Genomic DNA, 16,122 nt, shown 5'->3' on the forward strand with positions numbered 1-16,122 from the left:
TGCACAGAGCCCTAAATAAAATATTACAATGTGTTTTATTCTCAAGGGTTGAAAGTCAGAAAATGCTAAATTACCTAAAGACTGGGAATCAAAATGTGTTATAGAGCCAGTTTTTTTTCATCAACTGCAATTCATTTTACCTGTTTGTATAACTGTGTGTGTGTGTGTGTGTGTGTGCGTGCGTGCGTGCGTGCGTGCGTGCGTGCGTGCGTGCGTGTGTTTATGTGTGCATCTGTGTGTGTATATGTGTAAGTGTACCCTGGTGGCAGTCACAGTAGGCCCAGCCGATGGCCCCCGAGCTCTGTCTGAAGAAGCACCACGGGTTGGACTCGCGGTCCGGGTTCCGGCAGTAGCTGTGGTCGCCAAGGCCACGTCCCGGATACTGCTGGACGTAGTCGGGGAACTCGGTCCATTTCAGGCAGGGCGAGCCCGAGTCCGTCTGGGAGACGGTTCCGTTGTAGTAACCCAGTTCGGTGAAGCCCTCAGAACAGGAGAGCGGAACTGGAGAAGAAGGATAGGAGGAGAGAGAGAGAGCGAGAGAGAGAGAGAGAGAGAGAGAGAGAGAGAGGAGTCCCATGAGGATTTCAGTTCCACATAAACGAGAACAAGCTGAACAAAAAGTGCTTACTATATAAGATGAGGATGTTGTGAAGAGATTGGTTCCAAAACATTATATCCTCCACAGTTACATTTTGTAATTCAAATTAAAAAATTCTAATTGCTTAGTCAAGTAATTTTAGTGTAACTGTAATTGAGTTATGGTTGTTTGATTTATCTTTACTCAATCAAAACAACACAACTGCAATTGTATTGATATTACCTGAAATACACAATTAAATAACAAAACGTATTAATGTTAAAGGGATGGAAATACAGTCTAGCGCTTTGGAATCAAATTCTTCATACAGTACGTATCAGAGGATGAGGGAACATGTACATGTACTGTAAGCAGACGGCAGGCAAACACTGCAGCTGAGCTAACAGATCTCACCCAGAACCGGCCCTGACGTGGCCCGCAACTGGCCCTGAACTACAGTAACAATGGGACACTACTAGTTTATTGGACTCTGATCTGGAGGACAGGACATAGCACTGTGATGCTGTTTAAGGTATTAAGAGAGGTGGTATCCTTGAAAGAGTTGAGTTTTCAAGAGTTTCTTGAAGATAGAGAAGATGGACCTGAACCTTGGACAAGCTTCCAAAACCATGTCACACAGAGATTGGTGGAGAGGTGTGCCCAATCAGTGATCACCTCTGCCAGCTCCTGCTCTGTGATTGGTTGAAATAATGGTCATATGCAAAGCTCTATAAGGACTGCATGTTATCCATGCTCAGTCATGTCAGTCACAGTCACACAGTGGTCAGTGGTCAAAAACATTCAACTAAACAGACCTCATGTAGCCTACAGAAGAAGAACTATTTCTCATTTCTCATTTCTGCTTATTTGACTGTTTCAGTTCAGGAAAAACACTTGGAACCACTCTAAAACACATTTAAATTTACCATAACTACGCCTGCAGCCATGCTAAATCCCTTAGTGTTACTTATGGGGCACTTAGTGTGAAAACCAAAACAAAATAGTCCATTCATTTCTCCCTCATCCGTGACTATGGGCCACCCTTTCCCCCATAACCACCATTGACTAAATGAACAAATCTACACACAGCTCTCTAAGTGTCCCCCCTTCCAACATTTATATGCAAAAATCTACACACAAACTGTCTAAACACCCCCCCACCCCCCCCCCCCCCCTCCTTCCCCAAACTATATGTAACACCCCTCCGCCAAAAGAATTAAGTGTGTCTGTTTCGCATGGATAAGACCAAAAGCAGCACAATGGCATCACATGACATGAAGTGCCAAACCATGCCAATGGGGATTGCTTCGCTCACTCACTCACTGGGCTTCTCTTTAAATATGGATGTCATGGGATGAGATGTACTCCCAAGAATAACACCGTCTAAATATAGATATGCGCTTTGGGTTGGTTTGGCTTACCACACCAAATGTACTACCCTAGCATTACCGGCCGGTGATCTATAGAGTAACAGAGACCTTTATGACCATGTAATAAGCAGAGTATTGTATTAAAGCTAATAGCTTAATATCATGATTGAACTCCACAATAAAGTGCTTTTGGTTTATTTTGCCACTTATAAAATGGTTTAATCTTTGGTGCGAGGGCAATTGTGAGATTGGCGATGCCGCATAAATGGCTGTATGTTCAAGGCAGTAAAAACTGATGATGCTGAACAGATAACATAACATGGCAGATCGTATCTTGCTACTAGCACAGCGAGAATCGAATGCCGAGGGAGGAACAAACCACTCAGTGAAAAATCAATAGATTTTTACACTGAGATACAAAAACAGAACAACACTGTGCTATTACTGTACTTTGGCACATATTTGGACATTATACTTTAAATCTTTACAATTGTATGCACTGTTTTTTGTTATTGTTGTTGATGTTGATATAGTTGTTGAAGGTGATACCTATTGTTTCATAAATCTCCCTCAATTAAAGGAAGCTGTATTGTTAAGAGTTAATTGTTAAAACAAATTTAAAATGCGTCCATAAAAGTCTATCAACCTGACACAAACGGTGCAAAGTGTGTCAAAAGGGTCAAGGGATCATGCACAGGGCATCAGTTATACGGTGGAAGAGGCCACCAAGTGTTAAGGACACACAGGGGCAACGACAGAAACCGTACTCTTCTTTTGTTTGCTATTAGCAAGCCTTCATTGGACTACAGTATGTGCCACGTACGTTTGTTGAGACACGGTGCAAAAAGACAGATAATGCACTCTTCTTTTCTTTGCTATTACAGTAGTAAGCCTTCATTGGACTATGTGCCACGTACGTTTGTTGAGACATGGTGCAAAAAGACAGATACAGTAACACACTCTTCTTTTGTTTGCTATTACAGTAGTAAGCTTTCATTGGACCATGTGCCACGTACGTTTGTTGAGACGTGGTCCAAAAAGACTGTAAGCTGTTTTCTCCTTTTTACTTAATTTTCACAGTATTTGAGGGATTTGTGTTTGGCGTTGAGCCCACCTTTTCTTTTGTTTACATGGGGTTCTTTAAGTTAAAGAACAGTGTTCCGTAATATTCACATTTATATGCAAGCGAGTGACCATGCACACAGGCTTGAGATTAAGCACGTTGAGACAGGCAGCTGTTTGCTGGTAACTCTGAGGATAACTCACAGATGGGCTAAATGTTGAATGAAGGTGATGCTGACCTATATTAGGTAACACGATACCTGACATTGATTTATAGCGTAAACACTCAAACACTCAAAATAGGCCACTCTGTGCAAAAAAACCATGGCAGATTACTTTCATGCTACATTATTAGAACACTATAACCTTCGTATACATTCATAACACCTTATAATGCAATCATAACTCATTGCAATAATAATAATTATAATAATTATAATGATAATGATAATTATCATTATAATATGAGACTCTATAGCAATCGTCATAATGCTTTATGAACTGTTGTTTTAATGCATGACAACTAACGATTATAGCAGATTATGTCATTATGGACTAAGAAGCTCAGGTCATTTTGTAGAATGCATTATACCTCCGACCCTGCCTACTCATACCTAAACATCCTGGGCACTGTGCTGATGCGTTACTTATAACAGTTACTTATAATTGCCTTACTTATAATAGTGACCTTCATAAAAAATGTTATCCACTTCTCCCAGAATATCTCCGTATGGATGAACCACATGTAGGCTCTAAATGTATGATAAATTGGTAACAAATTCCATGTCACTGTATCTGTCTGTCACGATTTCAGAGATGTCACATACTTTCACACCTTTTCACACCTTCTGTGCAGTAAGCAGTTTGCTTAGCCGTTGGCTATTGCGGGTTGATAAACACCTTCAAAACACAGGCCTTCCAGAGCACACAAGTGTATATTGTATTCTAAAAGTGAATTGATGTTTCGCTGCAAGAGTTTCCAGTGAGCTGCTGCTCTCCAGCCGAGCAGGAGAGCTATGGCTTGGAGGAGCGACCTTTGACCTCTGACCCACATTATTCAGGGTCAAGCACTAAAGGGCGGCGGCCGCAGGATCAATTGCCCAACACACACCCATTTAATACGCCTGCTGGAGGAGAAATGCTTCAGCGCTGCGCCAAGATGGGCAGGAGGCCAGCTCTGTGTGTGTGTGTGTGTGTGGGTGTGTGTGTGTATGTGTGTGTGTGTGTGTGGGTGTGTGTGTGGGTGTGTGTGTGTGTATGTGTGTGCGTGTGTGTGTTAAAAGGAAGCACTGGACACTGTGTATCCTCGGACACATACACAGATGCGTTCACACACACACACACACACACGCCCGGTTATGCAAGGATGGGCACACACACATACACACACACACAAAACTAAATTCATACTCAGGTGCAAATGTGCGTACACAAAGGTATCACACACACGTACCACACACAAACACACACGCACATAAACAAACACATGCACACACACACACACACACACACACACACACACACACACACACACACACACACACACACACACACACACACACACACACACACACATATACACGCACACACACACACACACACACACACACACACACACACACACACACACACACACACACATATACACGCATACACACACACAGTCATTACAGAGGGATAATACTGCTCTGAGCCCATGGAAAAGACTCCACAAAGGCGTTTTATTTTTCCATTTAGGATGGGCTTCACAAAAGCCCACCGCACACATTAAACTACAGTCTTCGGTGACTGACTATGAAAGCCAGCGAGCAATTATCGGCACCCTGGCAAAGATTCAGCGCCCGCCGTTGCTGTCTCTGCCACTTTCGCCCAAGCTTGATGAAAGACAAGCACGTTTTTTTTTTCCGAAACAGGAACAAATGGCCAGTCAATTCATCACAGTCCAGAGCTAATCTCGTATGTAAATCAGTCCCAGGGGTTTGTGGATCACAGCAAACGGGTCCATAACTCAGTGTGTGTGTGTGTGTGTGTGTGTGTGTGTGTGTGTATCATCACTATTTCGTCCAGTGAAAATAAAGAAGACGAAAGAAGACACTAATTAGCTTGACAGCACTGTGCAAATCCCTCGTTAAGAATCCACTGTACGGTCAAAACTGCCCAAATAAATCCTTGATAATCTCTTGTAGCGACCATCAGGAGAAGAAATAGATGCAGCCCCTTCCTCACTAAGTTGCTGTTACAGACCCTTTCAACAAGAAAAACAAAAACACTGCTTGAACGTCCATGCATTTTGCTCCCAAACGACTTCCTCTGCATTAAGACAACAGGTCTATGTTGACCGGCAGTTAAGTTAGGGCCATAGAACATTCCTCGATTGTTTATGTTGCTACCGTTGAAACCGTCTATAGCCCCAGGCCCCCACCCCCCTCCTAACATGCGGGATTTGGGAGCCTGGAGTGCAGCGAAGGTGGATCTGCAGCAGCGGCAGGTTCAGTCTGGTCATCTCACAGCAACACGCTTGGGCTGTCCAGACTTCCACTAGGCCGGAAAGCCTCGCTACACTCCTTCATCCTTTTCACTGCTCCCTCCCTTCCTTTTTCCTCTCCACACGTCTCCACCATCCCTCCATCCCTCTAACGATCCAGCTTTGATGCCAGAGCCCAGAAGGAGGAAGAGAGGAAGAAAGAGAGAGGAAAGGAGAAGAGAGGGAGAGAGTTAAGGAAAGAGAGAGAGAGAGAGGAGAGAGAGAGAGAGAGAGAGAGGGAGAGAGGAGAAGTGCTGGGCCGTAGGCCACCAGCGTGATGCAGAGCCAGCCACAAAGCAGCTCAGATTAGCAGGTGGAGGAGATCCAACACCAACCAGGTGATCCTCACCCAGAACCAGGACCCCTCTCTCCTCTCCTCCCTCTCTTCCCTCTCTCCTTCTCCCTCCTCCCTCTCTCCTCCTCCTCCCTCTTCCTCTCCTGCCCCTATCCTCATCTGCTCTCTTCCTTTTCCTCTCTTCTCCTGCCTCTGTCTTTCCTTCTCTATCTCCTCCAAATATCCTCAGTTGATTCCCTCTCTTTTCATCCCTGTCTGTCTGTCTCTCTCTCTGTCTTCCACTGATCTTCCTGTCTTCCTCTCCTCTCTCCATACCTCTCTCTCCTCTCTCCATCCTCTTTCTCTCTTCTGCCAATGTCTTCCTCCTTCTCTCTCTCCCTCTCTCTCTTCTGCCAATGTCTTCCTCCTTCTCTCCCCTCTGTCTCCCTTTCCATTTTCTCTCTCTCTGTCCCTCCGTCCATCCTCTCTCTCTATCCTCCCTTTCTCTCCCTCTCCATCCTCTCTTTCTCTCTCTCCATACCTCTCCCTCTTTCTCCCTCTCCATCATCTCTCTCCCCCTCTCTCCCTCTCTCTCCCTCTTCATCCTCTCTTTCTCTCTCTCCATACCTCTCCCTCTTTCTCCCTCTCCATCATCTCTCCCTCTATCTGTCTCTCTCTCTCTCCCTTTTCATCCTCTCTTTCTCTCTCTCGAAACCCCTTCCTCTTTCTCCCTCTCCATCATCTCTCTCCCCCTCTCTCCCTCTTCATCCTCTCTTTCTCTCTCCATACCTCTCCCTCTTTCTCCCTCTCCATCATCTCTCCCTCTCCCTCCCTCCCTCTCTCTCTCTCTCTCTCTCTCTCTCCCTCTCTGCGGTTCCTCTAGTATCCTCCCCCTGACCTGACCCACTTCAGCTTACGCTCCCTCACCATGCTGAGTGAGAGCAGACAGTGGGTGGGAAAAAAAATCATCTCTCTTAAGGAGCCGAGCCGTGTCGAGCCGAGCCGTACTCTTTTACACGAGCGCCCAAACTCTCTTTTCCACGACTGATCGCCCGCTGTACCGCCTCGATCAGCGGCGCCGCGGCTAAGCTCAGATAAAGCCGCCTGCCACCGCCGCCGCGTTCCCGTTCGCCCAGACGTTTTCACCCGCAGCCCTGCCGTCAACGCACGGCCAGTTCTTCACCTCCGCAACTTTTATAAAACCGGATACTCAAACCGACCGTGACAGACTGCGGGTGAAATCCACTGGTGTGTGTGACGCCGGATCGATGTCGTCACCGGTGTTTTCCATATGCTCTAGTCCAGCGCTAGGCTGTGAGCGTGTGTGTGTGTGTGTGTGTGTGTGTGACAATGCGTCGATATTGTCACCGGTGTTTTGCATATGCTCTAGTCCTACGCTAGGCTGTAAGTGCACATGTGTGTATGTGTGTGTTTGTGTGTATGGGGGGTTGCGGGGGGTGGGGGGGGGGGGGGTGGGTTGGTGGTTATGGAGGTGCGCCCGTAAGGAGAGCTGCGTGTAGCCACTAGTGTTCCAGTTCTCTTCCCGTGAACAGCTGCGCTCTGCTGATACGAGGCACAAACACACACAAACACATGCCCTCTCAGTCCCACCGCAAACACACACAGCGACCACGGAGAGCACACCCAAGAGTGTGTGTGTGTGTGTGTGTGTGTGTGTGTGTGTGTGTGTGTGTGTGTGTGTGCGAGGGAGAAGGGGGGTGGGTGATAAATGACTCTGGAGCCAGGCTTGGGTAGAGCAGACCACCGCAATCAAGGCGGAACTGAATTAACAGCATTAAACACCACTACCCGCCAACCCCCATGCCCCCCCCCCCCCCCCCCCCTCGGTCTCAGCCCCCGCGCACAGCCCTCCTCACCCCTCCTCAATCCCTCTACCAGCCAGGCTGTCTGAAATGAATAGCCTTCCTGTCCACACACAAAAAAGCGCCGCGGCCTGGGGGGAAATCGCCTGTTCTCTCACTCGCTCTTCTACTTAATTGGGTTCATCAAGAAGAGAAGTCGGGGGAAGAACAAGAGAAATCCGCTGTTGTCAGGGGCGACAAAGGAAAAAAAGGCAGTGACTCAATGCCCCCCACCCCCCCACACACACACACACTTCGTCACAAATGAGCTGAAGAGATGAGTTGCTTCTGTAATAGACAATTTATGCGTCGATTGATCAAGATATGACACGTCTCATCCCAAACTTTAATAGAAGGTCTAGTTTTTTTTCTTTATGATTATTTCCTTGTTCTTTTCTATTTTTTTATGTTTCGTGTTGAGGGGAGTAAACAACGCTGTGAGTTAATAACTGACAGAGAAGGAGATGAAAAGAAGCAATCAGAGAAGCACGGCTAAGACAGGGGATGAGACCGCTAATGGTGAAGAAAAACAGGGAGCGACGGAGATAGAGAGAGAGAGAGAGAGAGAGAGGGGGATCAGAGGAAACGAGTGTGAAGAATCAGAAGGGGATGACGAGGGTCTGATGATGAAGAAAACACTTGAAGAAATGATTTTCTCGGAGTTTTGAGAGACAGCCGCAGGCCACTCGCCTCTGCTCTGTCCTAGTGCATACTGAACAGCAGAGAGCTACAACAACACACCTGCCATGGCTCAGGTACCAAGGGCCTGTGCTGTAGTATGGGGGCATAGTCAGTAAGACCAGATGAGACGGGTTAAGCAGGCTGTGCCCCCCCCCCCCCCCCCCCCGTCACATCACATCATATATGATCTGACTTGACTATTGTATTGCCAAAGCCCTTACAGGAACAGTAGAGAGGGAAAAAAGAGAGGAGAATCTTTTTTTATCTCTCTCCCTCCCTCCCTGTTTCTACCCCTCTCTTTCTGCCCATCTCTCCCTCCCTCTTTCTGCATCTTTTTCTCCCTCCATCTCTACGTCTCTCTCATCTCTCTTTTTACATCTATCTCTCCCTCCCTCTTTCTGCATCTCTCTCTCCCTCGTGCTACACCTCCCTCCATCTCTACGTCTCTCTCATCTCTCTTTTTTCATCTCTCTCTCTCCCTCTTTCTGCATCTATCTCTCCCTCTCTCTACACCTCTCTCTCATCTCTTTCTCCATTTGTCTCTCCTCCATCTCTCTCCATCTCTCCCCCCTGTCTGGTTCTCTCCCCCTCTCTCTCTCCATCTCTCGTTCTCCATCTCTCCCTCCCTCTCCAACTCACTCTCCATCTCTCCCTCTCTCTCTACCTCTCTCTATATCTCTCCCTCTCTCTCCATAGCCACCTCTCTCTCTACCTCTCTCATCTCTCCTTCTCCTGCTCTCTCTCCATCTCTCTTTCCCTCTCCACCTCTCCCCTTCTGTCTCCCTCTCTCTCCACCTCTCTCTACCTTTCTCTCCCTCTCTCTCTCCATGTCTGCCCATATCTCCAGGGACCATGGTGTGCTATCATCTCCACATCTCAAACAATCAATGCAGCTCCCAGGTCTGGCCGCCCTCCAAGCAGCTGCACACTTGATGAATCGCCGCCACTGTTGACATATGGAAATGCGTCCATAAAAGCTAAAGCGTTTAATATATGGGATTTAGGAAGCGTTTTCAAAACTCCCCCCAGTTGGGCTTCCTGATCCGGGGGGGTGAAAGCTGCAGTAGGTTTGAGGCAAGAGAGAGAGTGTATTTTTCTCCACAAGTCTGGTACTGACAAGACTCAGAGACATAGAGGGGTGTGTGTGTGTGTGTGTGTGGGGGGGGGGGGGGGTGGTGCTCGAGGGGGGGGGGGGGGGGGGGGGGATCTGAGAGAGAGCTCAAGAGCTCTGGGAAATTCAAGCTGTCAAAATGGATACCGGCCAAAGAGGGAGTGATAGGTGGAGGCTGTGTGCGTGTGTATGTGGATCTGTCTTTGTGTGTGTCTGCGTGTGGGGATGTGTGAGTGTGACTGTCTGTTTGTGTCTGTGTTTGTGTGGATGTGTGTATGTGTGTGTGTGTGTGTGTGTGTGCGTGTGTGGATGAGTATCAAGTGAGGCAATAGCTGTTTTTCATTTCAGAGGGCACGGTGTTTGGATATTACTTCAATCATTTCTCCAAAACACGCACTGTTTATCCCAGCCTAGAATAACACACCAGACACCACGCAGAAAATTGAGTTCAACCCCCGAGTCTCATATTCCAGCGAAACGCACCGGCTGATTGCTACACCGAGGAAAATGATCTCCTCAAGTACAGGTTACGTATGGTAATAACTTCGCCAGACGATACCTTACGGTGAGCACACACAATCAGTGCCAAGCCTGCCGCAACACACTTCCAAACGACTTTGTCCGGTCGTTGAAACGCTCGAAACTTTCAAAGAGATGCGCCTTCTGAAAAGGCAATCGCTCCAGATCGTGATGGTCGTCCTCCAATTTGTCCATCCACCTAATTGCCTCTGTGTCCTCTGTGTCCATGCTTCTGTCTATTGGCAATGGATAACGCCCATGAACCTTATCAATTGCACAGTGTCTTTGAGTGACTTAACGGCGCTCAGAAATAAAATGTATAATGTTTTATTATTATTATTATTATTAGTACTATTATTAGTATTATTATTTTCAGAGTTGTTATTGACCGGTGGGCAGCTTAAATCGGCTTACCTTCTGCTGTCCTGCTCCAGCAGTTCTACGTGAGTTTAGTGGGGTGGGGTGGGGTGGGGTGGGGTGGGGTGGGGGTGAGAGGCGATGTGTGACAACGGCGCTGGAGGAGAAAAATGTGTGTGTGTGTGTGTGTGTGTGTGTGTGTGTGTGTGTGTGTGTGTGTGTGTGTGTGTGTGTGTGTGCGTGTGTGTGTTTGTGAGTGTGTGCGTGTGTGTGTGTGTGTGTGTGTGTGTGTGTGTGTGTGTGTGTGTGCATGTGTGTGTGTGTGCATGTGTGTGTTCACTCAGAGCACAGGCGTGGCAAGTCCTCGGATGCCGGCATTCAGCCGTCGCCACGGGAGCGCTCATTCTCTCACAGCCCATAATCCATTTCCTCCGCACAATGAATATTTGATACGCCTCTACACATACACACACACACACAAACACAGGCACCATTGGGAGTGTGAGTGTGTGTGTGTGTGTGTGTGTGTGTGTGTGTCCATGTGGGTGTGTGGGTGGGTACGTGTGTGTGAGCCAAGAACAGTGAAAGGTGACAAAATGGCAATATGATGTGTACTAGCCAATTCCACCTACTCTAACACACGGTACCCACATGCACACACACACACGACACTGGGACTTCCACAGTCACCATCCCACCAACGACTACACTGGAAACACACGCATGAGTGCATCAGCTGTGTTTCATTTGCTGTGTCATCAAGCGCTCATTATTCCATTCCACTGCATGGTTACTCGTCTGATGTTTTTTTTATGCTGCTTGTCAGCATTATGCCAGTCATTAAATGTGGCATGCTGGGTACTGTAGTTCAAATGAACATATGGGTTCTATATGCAGATGACCTGTTATGACCAGGGCTATGTTAAGGATGATGTTGAGCAGTATGCAATCTCAGCACCTTTCATCTTCAAGGTCATACCTATACCTACACCTGTACGCACCTGTGGCCTGAATAACGATAACGAGAGGAGAGGTCACTAGATTTCCTCTCTCTTTCTCTCCTTTGATCTCTCTCGTCTTCCATCTTTCTTGTTGTCTTTTCATCAATTTAATAATTGTCATTCATAATTCTCTTTCCCTCCATCGCCATAACGTTTTGCCTCGTCCTCCTCTATTGCGTGCCATCTACCTGTCTTTCTTTCGCTCTCTCTTCCTTTCTCTGTCTCTCATTTGATTTCTCAGCACACACACCTTGGTCTGCAGAAGGGAGAAATGAAAGAAGAGGCACTGGAAAAAAAACAAACTTCAAGAGAAATCTAAAGTCGACCTACTTTCATCATCTGATGTATTGTATGCCTTCTGGCAAAGGCAGTTTTTTTTCTGATAATATTTTCATTCGAAAGGGGAACTGTGTTGAGCTCTAAAGCAGCAATCGCTCAATCTTGGCAGCCACAGCTCCCTAGCTCTTCCGTCTCTCTCTCCCCTCCTCTCTCTTTGTCTACCCTTCTTGGTCCCTCTCTTTCTGCCTAAACTCTCTTTCTCCCCTTTTCCCTATATCTGTCTTTCCTCTCTCCCTCTCCCTCTTCTCTCTCTCTCCCTCTCTTGCTCCCTAAACTCTCTTTCTCCCCTTCTCCCTATATCTCTCTATTTTATCTCCCCCTCTCTCTCTTTCCCTCCCTCTCTCTCTCTCTCTTCTCTCTCTCTCTCTCTCTCTCTCTCTCTCTCTCTCTCTCTCTCTCTCTCTCTCTCCCCCCCTCTCTCTCTGTCTCTATCCTCGGGCTATGCCCCACCCATCGGATTGGCTGGGCTCGTGTCTGGGCTGTTTATCTGCCTCCATGCCATCACATCAAAGCCTCTGCGCGTCATTAGCACTTAGCCGCGGCACTGCTGGGGGAATAGCAGACCTTTAGCTCCGTATACGAGCACGCGATCGAGAAAATAAATAGCGAGAAAAAAGGGGGAAGTGATCTGATCTGAGCAGCTGGAGCGAGGGCGGAACCCAGGCTGCCGGTGTGTGAACACACCTTGGCGCTAGCTTAGAACCCAAAATGTTGGCTTACGTCTTGATGTTAGAACCCAACAATTTCAGCAAATCTAGACCTTGTGAGCTCATCTTGCAGTTATACTCAAGACCTCTAAGGTCCATCTTGGTGCTGAAACCCAAACTTCTAAGACACAGCTTGGTACAGTTTAATTCCTTCAATTCAACTCAATTACATGGTGCCTTACAAATTGTTAAGGCAGTTCACACACCCCAGCCTGGATTTGAATTTGAACTGCAAATAGTGTATATATATCTTGGCTTGTCTACTGTGACATCTAACGACTGATTGATGACTCAATTAAACACAAAACATCTCCTCAAATACACATGTTCACATGGTCTTGACTTAAGCAGATGAAACCTTAGGGAGAACACTGTACTGTATTGGTGACTGTATTGGTACCCAATGACATCATCTGCTGACCTAGGTCTCCATGCCGACTGTGTGAGCAGAGCACAGACAAGACGTGTAGCTTCAGTCATAGGTCAGGCAGTTGCCGCATGGGACAGAACATGACAGTCTGGAGACAGTCCACTGGACAAAATGTGTCCTGACAATGAAAGTCACAAGACTACGGATAACAGTTTTATTTGCCAGACCCATCCCAAATGCCTGTATGATGAGTGGGAGGATGAACACTAACATGTATGCCTTATCAGTTTATTTCTTCAGTAGCCCCCCCCCCCCCCCCCAAAAAAAAAGAGAAAAAGAAAATCTACACATTTCTGACTTTCTTTAGCCAGAAAAGTTAAATCCTCGTTCAGTGCTTTGTCTGCAGATGAATTTAATTGGTTCACAAACTTCAATGCTTGTTGAGGTCCTTCCAATATTTAGTTCACATTTCCCAATGGCTGTGTCTAGACGACTAAACCACGCCTGGCTTTGAGACAACTCTCGATTCGTCTCAAAAATGAGTGAGCGTTGAGAAACCCAGAGCACTGAAATGTCTGCTCTTGCTTCTGAATCTGTATTTAAAAAAAAGTGTTTTAAAATAAAAGTGTCTCCTTTTGTTAAGACGTTGTCTTTTAGTCTTTCAGAGCGCAAAAACCCTGAAAGAATTGTGAGGACTTTGGGGCTGTTTCATGAAAGAACCATCAGGTTTTACTGATAAAGCCTAGTAAAACCTTAATGCCAAGTCTCAGGCTAAAGGGGACACTAATTTCCCAGCTCTCTTGGTAACCCTTTAGGATACTGATAACCTATTACAGTAAAAACCTATTATCCTACAGAAGGAGCTGCTTTATGGAAGTGGATCTGGGAGAGTCCCTTTCTGGGGAATAAAAATGAAAACAAACGAGAGCTTACCTGTATTCTGTACGGCATTCAGGTAGCTGTCATCACCAATCACCTGCGGGGGAAGAGAAAGAGAGAGAGACACACACGTTCAGTGTTTGACAGTATTAGCTGGTGAATTTGCCGTGGAGAACGAGACAAGCCTGCCTTGTTGGGCTGTCCCAACAGCCCCCCCCCCCCCCCATTCTGCAGAGAAAGAAGAAGGTTTTATCACAGAGATGTGACACACATTTAAACAGTGGCACTTCCACATGCCCCCCCCCCTCTCTGTTCTCTCTCTCTCTCTCTCGTTCTCTCTCTCTTTCTCTCTGTTCTCTCTCTCTCTCTTTCTCTGCTGTGTTCTCTCTCTCTCGTTCTCTCTCTTTCTTTCTGTTCTCTCTCTCTGTTCTCTCTCTCTCTTTCTCTGTTCTCTCTCTCTCTCTCTCTCTCTCTCGTTCTCTCTCTCCTGCTGCCTCCTGTCTACTCCCACGCTCCTCCGTGCCAGCGGAAACAGAGCGCGATGCCGTCGACACGTCGCCGACACGAGCGTTACTCGAGAACACCGATAAAAAATCAACTCCTATCTCGTCCTCGCATCAGACCGCTCATTCCCACCTCCCGCTAATGATTTCTCTCCTCCATCTCTCCACTTTCCACCGCCTCTTAGAACCAAGAGAACCTCTTAAAACCCTAAAAGAACCTCTTAGAGCCAAGAGAACCTCTCAGAACCTCTTAGAACCGTGCCTGGGGACCAGAGGGGAGTGAGAGGGGAGGGCTGGGGGAGGGCTGGGCTGGGTGGGCTGGGATGGGTGATTGAAGAGGTACAATTCTCCGTGCCATCTGCCAAACAGATCTCCCTCACTGGCACTCCTCCTCCTTCAAACTGGAGTCCCTCAAACGAAGGAGTAGGGAGGTGCACAGAGGAGCGGGTGGAGTGTGTGAGGAAAACATATACACGCACACACACACACACACACACACACACACACACACACACACACACACACACACACACACACACACACATGTGCACAAACATATGCGCACACAAACATACACACACACACACACGCACACACGCATGCGCACACACACACACACACGCACACACACACATGCGCACAAAAACACACACATGCACACAAATGCAGGCACGCACACACAAATCACACTCACACATATACACATGCATGCACACGCATAAAGACACACTCATGCACACACACACACACACACACACACACACACACACACACAGACACACACAAAAAGGAGGCGCCGTGGCCTCTGTCTCCTATTCACATTCACATCCACATCCACAAAAAAAATCTAGCCTCGAAGTAACCTTGAGCTGGCCCAGAACTGGTCCACGCGTGAGCCGGATTCGTGCCGGATCAGCACAACACGCGAGCAGCCGAAATCTGTCTGGGGAGAGAGCGGGGTGCACAACAGCATGTTCTCCGCCTCTCTCCACGTCACCTTGGGCTCACCTCATCTGCCTCAAGTTATCTTTTGTTTTTTTTTTGGTTTTTATCCGGAAAGACCTCATTACCATACACGCCACCTCATTTGGAGTGTGCGATTGAGGTTGACCTTGGTCTGGGCTCCGGTGGGAACGAGCCAAGATTTTTGCCCTGACTAAGAGCCTGATTACAGCCAACCGAAGCCATTAAAAAACAGTTTTGACTCGCCCAGCACAGTGCATTGAAGGCTGTAAAACAATCACCCCTCTCATTTGCATCTCGTGCCACACACACACACATACATATACACACATAGAGAGAGAGTCTGTAAGCCTGCGGTCACCATGTGGGGGGGGGGGGGGGTGGGGGGCGATTGGAGTTGATACCCAATAGGATGTAGGTGCCCGTACATGACACCCAGCCTCTGGCCCAGATGTGAGCCAGATGTGGCCCAGACACCAACCTAGAGGGGCATGTTCCGAGAAAATTGGCATGAGTTGAGTTCATTAAGGTACAAACGCAGAAACTTACTCAGGAGACGCGGCTGCTGCCAGCCGCAGCGAGACAAAGGCTAATCGTGTTATGCCCAGATAACAAGCGCCCCGTTATGAGCGGGTGCTATTTGTGCTGTTGTTGACATACCCTGGCCGGTTAAATTCTTAATTGAATCTGTCAATCTCGGGCGTACAGGAACAGCTGGGACAGACAGCCTCTAGGAAAAACACGCGTTTGAAGCCGTGTGATTGCTTTCTGAATGAAGAATAAAGACTTGGCTCACCTTGAGAGACGGATATTTTTGAGCAAACGCATTAAGAAGTTCTAGCATTCGTCAGATGTAGACAGTAGGAGAGAGGGACGCGTAATTGCTTTTCGCAAAAAGGGGGTAATTCATAGAAATTACAGTGCTTAGCATGTCCCTCTCCTCACTACTCCAGAGTGAGTGCAGCCATCACCATAATGTGCGGACTCACAGCTCTGTACACTGTCAGTTCTTGGAGTGCAACT

The 16,122-nt window shown here is 47.4% G+C and overlaps 1 protein-coding gene across 1 annotated transcript in view; it reads right to left on the reverse strand.

The window, feature by feature from the left end:
- The window catches only part of si:ch73-127m5.1 (neurotrypsin), a 42,092-nt gene that overhangs the window by 23,939 nt on the left and 2,031 nt on the right, over window positions 1-16,122 (reverse strand). Inside the window, exons 2-3 of the mRNA XM_062526810.1 lie at window positions 13,688-13,730; window positions 259-501 (exon numbers count right to left, since the gene is read on the reverse strand). Of these exons, the coding sequence (XP_062382794.1) occupies window positions 259-501; window positions 13,688-13,730 (286 nt within the window). The remainder of the gene's footprint in view (window positions 1-258; window positions 502-13,687; window positions 13,731-16,122) is intronic.

Source organism: Sardina pilchardus, chromosome 22 (assembly GCF_963854185.1).
Source record: "Sardina pilchardus chromosome 22, fSarPil1.1, whole genome shotgun sequence".
Lineage (NCBI taxonomy): Eukaryota > Metazoa > Chordata > Actinopteri > Clupeiformes > Clupeidae > Sardina > Sardina pilchardus.